The sequence below is a fragment of the Seriola dumerili genome, unplaced genomic scaffold, assembly GCF_002260705.1.
Source record: "Seriola dumerili isolate Sdu_G_001 unplaced genomic scaffold, Sdu_1.0 BDQW01000066.1, whole genome shotgun sequence".
NCBI classification, from domain to species: Eukaryota; Metazoa; Chordata; class Actinopteri; order Carangiformes; family Carangidae; genus Seriola; species Seriola dumerili.
This window is the reverse complement of record NW_019174321.1, coordinates 3,280,858-3,290,926: the sequence shown is the minus strand read 5'-3', so window position 1 is coordinate 3,290,926 and position 10,069 is coordinate 3,280,858. Positions and strand designations below refer to the sequence as shown.

At 43.6% G+C, this 10,069-nt stretch overlaps 1 protein-coding gene across 1 annotated transcript in view; it reads right to left on the bottom strand.

The window, feature by feature from the left end:
- The window catches only part of LOC111219449 (filamin-B-like), a 91,227-nt gene that overhangs the window by 64,783 nt on the left and 16,375 nt on the right, over positions 1-10,069 (bottom strand). Inside the window, exons 2-4 of the mRNA XM_022742129.1 lie at positions 3,858-3,967; positions 3,509-3,644; positions 3,082-3,179 (exon numbers count right to left, since the gene is read on the bottom strand). Of these exons, the coding sequence (XP_022597850.1) occupies positions 3,082-3,179; positions 3,509-3,644; positions 3,858-3,967 (344 nt within the window). The remainder of the gene's footprint in view (positions 1-3,081; positions 3,180-3,508; positions 3,645-3,857; positions 3,968-10,069) is intronic.

The following is a 10,069-nucleotide window of genomic DNA, read 5'->3' as shown; positions in this document are numbered from 1 at the left end:
TACAGCAGCAGAGTAATGAACTTTAGGATCATATGTTCAACTATCACATCATCAGTGAAATGCTCAGGTGTCCACATACTTTTGACCATCTGGTGCATGCAGTTTTACTATTGTCTTATTTAAGTATTGATTTGGTTGCTAGGCAGTTTAAAGTCTGCTGTGGCTGCATGTGGAGCTGGAGTTACAAAGCCTCTGTAGTACACTCCTTATTCTCGCTTGAGGCTACATTAGACGCCACCAGCATAACACACCTGAATCTCCACCTGAACTATCGCCAGACGAGTTGCATTGTAGGTAATGTAGGCGCCAGGTTTTTGACAAAGAAGAAGAATGTAGGATTAAAAAACTGATATCTCTGGTTCCGGTGCATCTATTTAGATCTTTTATTTCAACTGTCCATCGTGAGTCTGATGATGTTATTGGAGTGTAAGGTTAAATCTCTTGGAACACACACACACACACACACACACACACACACACACACACACACACAAAAAAGAGATTTAACCTTACACTCCAATAACATCATCAGACTCACGATGGACAGTTGAAATAAAAGATCTAAATAGATGCACCGGAACCAGAGATATCAGTTTTTAATCCATACATTCTTCTTCTTTGTCAAAACCTGGCGCCTACATTACCTACAATGCAACTCGTCTGGCGATAGTTCAGGTGGAGATTCAGGTGTGTTATGCTGGTGGCGTCTAATGTAGCCTCAAGCAGAAATAAGGAGTGTACTACAGAGGCTTTGTAACTCCAGCTCCACATGCAGCCACAGCAGACTTTAAACTGCCTAGCAACCAAATCAATACTTAAATAAGACACATAGTAAAACTGCATGCACCAGATGGTCAAAAGTATGTGGACACCTGAGCATTTCACTGATGATGTGATAGTTGAACATATGATCCTAAACCACGTTCATTACTCTGCTGCTGTAACAGCCTCTACTCTTCTAGTTTTCAGGCTTTCCACCAGATTTTGGATCCTGGCTGCAGAGATTTGTTCCCACTCAGCCACCAGAGCATTAGTGAGGTCCAACACTGATGCTGGGCGATAAGGTCTGGCTCTGAGTCGACGTTCCAGTTCATCCCAAGGGTGCTGGACGGGGTTGAGGTCAGGGTTCTGTGCAGTCAAGTCAAGTCGTGTATGGATCTGGCTTTGTGTACAGGGGCATTGTCATGTTGAAACAGGAAATATCCTTTAACAAACTGCTGACACAAAGTTGGCAGGAACACTATTGTCTAAAATATCATTGTATTCTGTAGCATTAAGATTTCCCATCATTGTGACAAAGGGGCCCAAACGCAGCCAGAGACCTAAATAAAGTACTGAGACTGGGTTGTCCACATACTTTTGTCCATATACTGTATAGACACTCTTTTAAAAAGGTGTTATATGTAAGTTTTCTGACGGAGAACGTGGTTTCTTGCCAGGAGCGAATGGTGGTGGGGGCGGAGGTGATAGTGCTCGCTTTCCAAGAGCGTCAGCCATTGTTGCGTTTACAAGACATGAGGTCAGAGTACGACCTCTGAGCAGCTGCCTCTTCCTCTTATGCTGATCTGAGGTGCTACAGTGACTCGCTGTAGCAAAGCAGTCTGACAAGATGGGACGGACCGGGGCTAGCCTGTTAGCATGCTAAGAAAAAAAAAAAAGACAAAAGGATAGAAATAGAAGCAAAACGTTGAGGTTGGTTTCCAGCGCTGGAGACATGATGCTGAGCTCGCAACATTTCTTCTAGACTGTAAACAGCTGTTAATGCTAATGTTAGCTATGTAGCAATAACAAAAGCTTAATGCAGCACCTCTAAAAGAAGGTGACAAAGTAATGATGAGTATAAAAATGAGTATTTACAAAGGTCCAAGCCTTTGATCGGTTCTTAATAAAGCGGCGTGTATAAAGAGTTTTCATAAATACGATGAACTTGTAGTTGTGACCATTAAAGGGCAAAAAATGTGTCATCATCAGTGAATCTAAAAACAGATTGAGGCGACCGAGCTGGACTGACAGAGCGCAGCAGAGGTGTGTAACGGGGGAAGTCGAGTGACGATTCGGGGAGGAAACGAGACTGTGAAGGAAATCAGACAAACGCTCGGTTCAGTCCAGGACACTGAACTCTGTGTCACACCGTGTCATTTACAGTCACCGCTCTTTTCTCTCCGCTCACGTCATGTCCCAAGTTCTTCCTCACATCGTTCTGCTTCACGGGATCAAACTTTACAGAGTCGCACGTTGATTTAAATCAAAGTAACTTCTTTCCCAGCTTTAGAAAATCTCCTAAATTAATGTCATGGTAGCAACAGTGGAGTTTGTAAGCTATGTTTTTTTTTCTGGAGACTTCCTGAGGGTGTCAGCTGACTGACAGGAAGCAGAGCATAATGTTGATACATGATACAAAAACATCCAACTCAAAGTTTCAGCATTTTGTTCGGTATGAAGAACAATCAGAAGTTCCTTGTGTTCTGATTTCATTAACTCTTTATTAACTCTTTCATTAACTTCATTAACTGTTTCTTTCTCTCTGGAGGGAGAAAATTAGCTCTAATAGAGAAACGATAATTATCATCTTCTTCTGAAAGACTTTTGACAATGTGCAATTTCAAAAGTGCTATACTGTAAATATTTTACTAATTGCTTCCTGGAAATAGTCATTTGTTTCTTAAGTGAATATAGAACATTTCCATTTCAGCTTCAAACAGAAGTGTGTAAAAACAAACTGAGCTTCAGAGAGTTTCCTCTGCTGTGAGAAATCAGGAAACCAAACAGCGCCTGTGTGAGATGCTGCTGGCGACCTTTGACCTCTGGAGGAAAAAAAAAAAAAAATCACAGTAGAGCAAACGCTGTCTCCATTGGGCTGCATGAGAATACAGGACGTGTGATGTTTGGCCATGGCCATGTACTGTAAGGCGTTAATGTAAACATTTAAACGTCACTGCATCTATTTAAATCTATTAGATGTTAGAATTGTTTACAGTCCAGACAATAGAGAGAGGGCTTTTATTGTGAAGTAGCTGGAAGGACACAACAGACAGGGAAGAAATGAAAATCGATCAATCTATCTATCAGACGCAATCGAACCTGCGGGATGCCCAGCCAGTCATCGGCCAGCTGCATGGCTTCAGTGGCATTCTCCACTGGTTTCACTGGATCCCAGGTCTCCCAGTCTGGACACAGACCTGCGAACGACATACAAAAAAACAAAACAAAACAAAGCCGTTAACAACAGCAACATACAGGCACACAACAGTACGAGCTCTGCTGGGAAAACGTTGGAGTAATGAGCTCAAGTTTCACTCAAACTGAGTGACGACAAATCACATCCGTCATCTACACCGAGTCCTCCACGGCTCACAGACTAGCTGGTTCTCTTCCAGAAAATATTCCCACATCATCACCGTTAGATTGATGGAAAACACTCTAAATTTTGGCCTCACATACAGTACAGTGAGCTGTACAGCCTTGACATGCACGCACGCACGCACACACACACGCACACACAGCGTACCCGGTGCACAGCTGTCCACCAGGGCTCCCAGTGCCCTGCCGTTCCTCCAGTCCTGGCTGAAGTTGGTGATGGGCAGATCAGGGACTTTGTGTTGGATCCAGCCCAGCAGACGCTGTTTAGGCGTCTTCGACTCTGCCTGAACACAAAGGCACCAACGTAATCAATCAACAACAGATGTGTATTAATTACATATTCTGCTGTTCATTTTCTGTGTAATCTTTACATATTTAATCTTTCCTGCTTTTCTTTCCTTCTGCAAAACAAACCAAAACACTGTTGCCGAGGAACAAACAGAGATACAGAAGCCATGAGGTCAACAGGCGTCGTTGAAAAGTCAGCTGGGTGTTACCTCTTCATCCTCGCCCTCCCACACTGGCATGGAGATGGAGTAGTGCAGGATCAGAGTCCACACCAGACCCAGGATCAGCTTCAGGTTCCCATCCACAATGGCTTTAGAGTCTGAAGGAGATAAAAGGACAGACTTGAGATCAGATTAACATTCTGCTTAACTACTGTAGTGATAAAAACAACACATTACTCAATTACATCCAATTTAACACGAGTCCAATATCAAATTGACATGTTAATGTTTTCATTTCAGCTCCTACAGTCACTAATAGTTAACTGATGACATCCATGTTTACGCCACATGCAGATTCAATCAAGCATTTCTTCATGTCTCCAGGTTAACCCAACACAGCCTCAGTTTATTTCAGACAGGGGATAAAAAATTACGCAACACTGAGCCCAACTTGTGAAACACAGAATCTGAACACGAGTCAGAGCCAGTGACAAACCTGCTCCCAACTTACAGTGGATACGAACGTTTAGCAGAGCAGAACTGAGAGCTGCCGGGTAATGCTTCTCATTAATCAGACCGCACTGTACCGACTGGTACCTCACACACACACACACACACACACACACACAGAGGACACAATATTAGCTAATCTTCAGCTGCAGCACACAGAGTTCAGAGTAAAGCAGACAAAACATTCCAGTCATTTTTAATCTCTCTGCCTCCGTTTTTCTCTCCCATAATAACAACTTCCACATTAAAGGGGGGACAGTCAAAGTGTTTCAGATTTTGCAGAGACACAGGCGTCGGGTGAAAAATGTCAAGGACACAGATAAATCAGATATTATCAAATAATAATTATCATATTTTATCATTTCAAAATAAAGAAACAGCACAAAAGACTTTGTAATAAATGAACACAATGAAAATAAACAGGGTCATTTACATGTTAGTCGTCATCAAACAAAGTAGAAAACACACTGCCAATGGCCATGAGTATGATTATACTACATAAATACACTATATAGCCACTGCACGAGCTGCAGGTCGTCTTTTATTACTTTGGTTCCAAACACGAGAAACTGTTGTTACGAGGACGAGAGACGAGGTGATGAGTAACTGAAGATAAAATGTTTGGCGAGGATTATTTCGGCGGTTGGACGTGTCCCCACCATCCCTCACAAACCTCCAACTGTGTCTTACAGGAGGTTAAATGAGAAGTGAGTTTCATGTCTGTAGGCAGGACTGTGTTGCAGCCTTCACCCTGTGATTAGCGAACACACAGCTCGACCTGCTGAGCCACAGTGTTTTCGAAGACTGCGAACACGGAGTACAGATGTCAGGGACGTGTCAGTCCAACATTTCTCTCAGCGCAGATGTTGCCACATCTATGATTCCTTTATCAGTTCTTCTGACACACCTACGATTTCACCCACACGCTGCTCTGAGTCAATTCCTGTGAATGTACGACGTGATCGATCAACCACCTGCTGAATCAGACGCATCCTGACGCATCTCGTCATCATCTGAAACAATCACCTCAATCATGAAACACGTGGCCTTTGCTGCATGATGTAATGCCTCTGCTCCAAATTACTAGAGCCTTCACATATTCAAAGTTACCAAACATGTTTGTCTCTGCTTATGCAACTTGTGTTTCTGTGAGCCGACTTTCGACACAGCGTGTTGTGTTCGGCAGATATGAGCCGTGTCCTCACACTGCGACTGCGGGAAATCCTGTAATCCACCTGGTGAAGCTCCAGCTCCGCGGCACCGTCGGCAACACCAGCCGTGGTCCAAACATGTTGCTGCAGCTCAGGTTTAGGTGGAGCTTTGAGAGGCTGCTGCCTCACCCACGGGTGACACAACACTGTAATGACGACCGTGTGTGTTTGTGTGTTAAGGTTGTATGTGAATATCCACAGAGGAGGAGAGGTTGCGACATCCTGTTTCGACACCGCTAATCTCTCTTTCTCTCTCTGTTGCCAAACTCAACACTCATTTATCTCCGTCGCCCTGTTTCTCTTTTGTCTCCATCTATTTCAACTTTTTCCACTTGTTTGTCGTCTCGTGTTTCCTCCAACCCTTTCACTCTCCACCTGTTTGTTTTATCTCTCACTCACTCTGATCTCTCTGCAGCTTTCCCTCTCTCCCTCTCTCTCTCTCTCTCTTCCCTCCCTGCCACATTTCTTCCCTCCTTTCTTTTCCGCTCTAAGGTCGCCCTGCCACACCTGTGTGAGTGTGTGTCACCACCAGCCGCCTCTCCAGCAAACATCCTGTCAGTGAGCAGCACACAATGGCCTTTAGCCTCCCCACACACACACACACACACACACACACACACACACACACACACACACACACGGCACCACCCCTAGCTGAGCTCACTCAGCTCAGCACTGATCAGTCACTGTGAATGAGACACTTTCTTTATTGAGAGCAGGTGGAGAACTGACAGACCGTTACAGTTAAAGACATGATTGTTTAGTTAGTGCATGTGAGGGATTCAAATTGTACTTTTTATCTCTAAATTAATACTTTTGTAACTTTAAACAGCTGTTTTTTTTTTAGCTTAAATGTTTCAAACTAATTACACACAGATGCACAGAGCTCCTCACTCTGGTGCAGTGGTTCCCAGCCTTTTCTGTTTGTGACCCATTAAACCAAAGCAATTCTATTTCTGACCAACTGTAACCAGGTGCACAAGTCTGTGGGTTATGACCAGTTTAAACAATGAGTGATTTATATGAATAATAATAAAAAATAAAAATAGAGCTGTGGTTCCTGACCATGAGACCATGTATAGTTCTTCAGATTTTCCTGATTTTTAAAAATAATTTCCAATAAAAGTCTGAGAAGAAAATACCATTTTAATCCTGATTTGTTTTCCTACTAATATTTGTGAACTGATACCAGGGGGTGGAAACACCGGCTTTACTGCCATGTAGTCATGTGGAGGGTTTTGCTTTTATTCGCAAATGTTTTATCACACAACACATCAGAGGGTCGTCTGATCAGTCCTGGATTCATTCTGCAGCAGGACAACGAGTCCAAACAGCCAGAGTCATAAAGAACGATCTCCAGAGACAAGAGGAACAAGGAGTCCTGCGGCAGGCGGTCTGGTCCTCTCAGAGTCCTGATCTGAACATCATGGAGTCACATGAGGAGACAGAAGACACTGAGACAGACTAAACCCACAGAGGAACTGTGAGCAGGTTCTCCAAGCTGCTGGAACAACCTGACAAGTACCTGAAGAACTGTGAGCAGGTGTACTGAGGAGAACTGGTTTTAAAGGCAAAGGGGGGTCACAGCAAATACTGATGTGATTTAGGTTTTTGTTTACTAAACTTTGTATGAAGTTAATTGATAAATAAAAACTATCCAAGGCTTTATTTTGAGCTTTATTTTGAAAGCACTGTGCTCTAGTTGAGATGAACTTCTACTGTTTAACATTTGAAATGTTAAATTTTAATCTTAAATTACTGCATTTTTGTCTTTGAACTTATAGTTTCATTCAAACTGAGAACTGTGTGTGTGTGTGTGTGTGTCCTTGCCGACACAGTTTTGCGAGTAACGAGGCTATCGCCATGGTAGCCTATTGTTCATAGAATAGAGAAACACAGAGAGAGAGAGAGAGAGAGAGAGAGAGAGAGAGAGAGAGAGAGAGCAATTAAAAGCATTGAGTCAAAAAAACACTGATTGAGGAAGAGAAAACAACAAACACAGTGATTGCATGTAAATGTGTGTAAATGTGTGTAAACATGTACATGTGTGTGACTGGGTCTCACAGCTCTAATAATCTGCGGCCTTGTTTCCTGCCACTTAAAGCCTGAGCGCTCCTTCCTCTCCGAGCCCCTCCTCCTCCTCCTCCTCATGTGACTGACTCAGGTCTGGCGACACTAAACAGTTTTCATCTGTTCAAAGAGACGAATCCTCATGTTTTAGAAACAAAGTGAACAACACTGATGTAATGTTCTGTGTTTGTTCCGGGCAACGAACACACACACACACACACACACACACACACACACACACACACACACACAGGTAATGCCTAATCTCATCAATCATTTCCTTCTCAGCTTCAAGGATGGACCGGGCTTGTTAAACACAGTCGTGCCAACGGCAGAGTCTTCATTTCTTCATTTCTTGATCCCACCCGGCACAAATAAACACCCACTCATGAAACGGCTCCTTGGGGCAGAGGCTGGATCAGCACGCACAAGATGTCGACATTAAAACACGTCTACAAGACATTTACTAGAGATGTATCAGGGTCTATCTCGGCATATTTTAATGTGTCTGTATTCTCCAGAAATAAAACCAGATCAAATGCAGATCGTTTCTTACTGAACTGTCCTGAGTTTTCTGCACCTCAGCTGCTCTCTGTCACAGCGGCAGTACAAGCAGTTTGCTGCTTATGAGCGTGAAAATAACAGTGAAAATTGTTTTGTCACACTGGTGTGAGGCACTGATTTGCTAAACCCCGCCGCTAATGAATCTGTCAGATCAGGTTTTAGCTTCAGTGTGCACTGGACGGCTGTGTCATCTAGATAAACGTAGGTATTGGATCGGAGTCGGTATCAGGAGATATTAATGGTGTTGGATCAGGATCAAGAAGACAAAAAAAAATGTCACAGCTTTGACATAATTAAAACACAACAATAGAGAGAGTGACACAGAGCTGACACAGTCTGTCAGACTAATATCTGTGGTACTGTGCGTCATTAAAACAACAATCAACTAATCAATCAGTCAGAGGATCATTTAGCCTTTAGTTAGCTACGACTTTCTTTAGCCTGTGAACTCTCACTTCCATCACCAGGCGAAAACTGAACCGGCATCCTCTTTATCTACAGACCTACATCTGCTGCAGCACCAGTCAGGGTGTTAACATATTACGACCTTTAAACGCTTGCACGAGAGGTTCGCCTCGCCTGCCCTGCCCTCTCAGCAACATTAAACTCCACAGTCACCTCTCCTCTCACATTCAGAGATTTATCTGTCCACAAATCCATTCACAAAAGGTCCCTGTTTAATTCAGCCCGGATCTGCGTCAGATAAACAGCGTCTGAGCCTTTCGGGCAGCAGCTACTCCTGCCGATACCTGCTGATTTGTTGACCTGTCGCTATGGAGACGCAACAACATCCAGACAACAAGGGCACTGCTGGAGAAGTGGGGGCTGGGAGGGTTTAAGTTTGTATTAGGAAAGACAAAGAGCGAGTGAATGTGTAGAAGGAGAAACGGAAAGTGAGGGAGTGAGATAAAGTAAGTGTGGGTATGTACAGTGTGTGTGTGTGTGTGTGTGTGTGTGTGTGTGTGTGTGTGTGTGCAAAGGTGGATTAGGTTGGAACAAAATACCTCTCTTATCAGTGTGGCACACCTTCACTCCTACAGGAAGTTACATAATGAGCCAACAGCAGACGACAGACACACCTGCTCTCTGGGCCCAACAGTTAAACTAATAACCTACTAACCAACCCATAAACACCCGTCCAGTGGTTCATCACCTGCACACTGACAACTAACCAACTTGTGAACCAACAAGTTACGTGGCAGATTGTGTCGAGACTGAGCGAAGTCAAGCCGTCAAAATGATCTCAAACATAATCATCATGACAAAGTCCCTAAAGGTGACGTTAGTTTATTTGATTTATTGTGCAGCTAACGGCTCAGAGCTGTGGAGAGGAAGGATGCATGTTTCAGTCAGAATCACCTTTCTTCCCATTCACACTACAGGCGGGTTAACAGAGTCCGTTTGTAAAACCTGCTGGTATCCTGAGACGCTCGCTGCAGAAAGACTCGCTGGGGAAAAGTCAGATGCTTTGAAAGACATTAGATAACCCTAACCCTAACCCTCAACTAATAATTTGAATCATTAAAATGCAGCTCGGTTTATTTAATACAAAATACATTCAGAAGCCTTTTGCTCAGAACTCTAATATAAACACATTCTACACATTCACACCCTGTTTACAGGTGAAACAACTTCCCTGTGTCAGATAACTACTTCACTTGTTTGTTGTGACAGTTCAATCCCTGCTTCTCTCTCTCTCTCTCTCTCTCTCTCTGTCTCCCTAAGTCTCTCGCCCTCAGAGGCACAGCATCCGTCTCATTTACGACAGCTGTTCCTTCGCCCTGATGACTAAATCACTGTCGCACAAACACACATGTTCGGCTTCCTACCCAACAATTTACTGCTGAACTGTAGAGAACAGTCGACGCCTGAGGCAGAACATCACACTGATGTCAGCGAACGCAC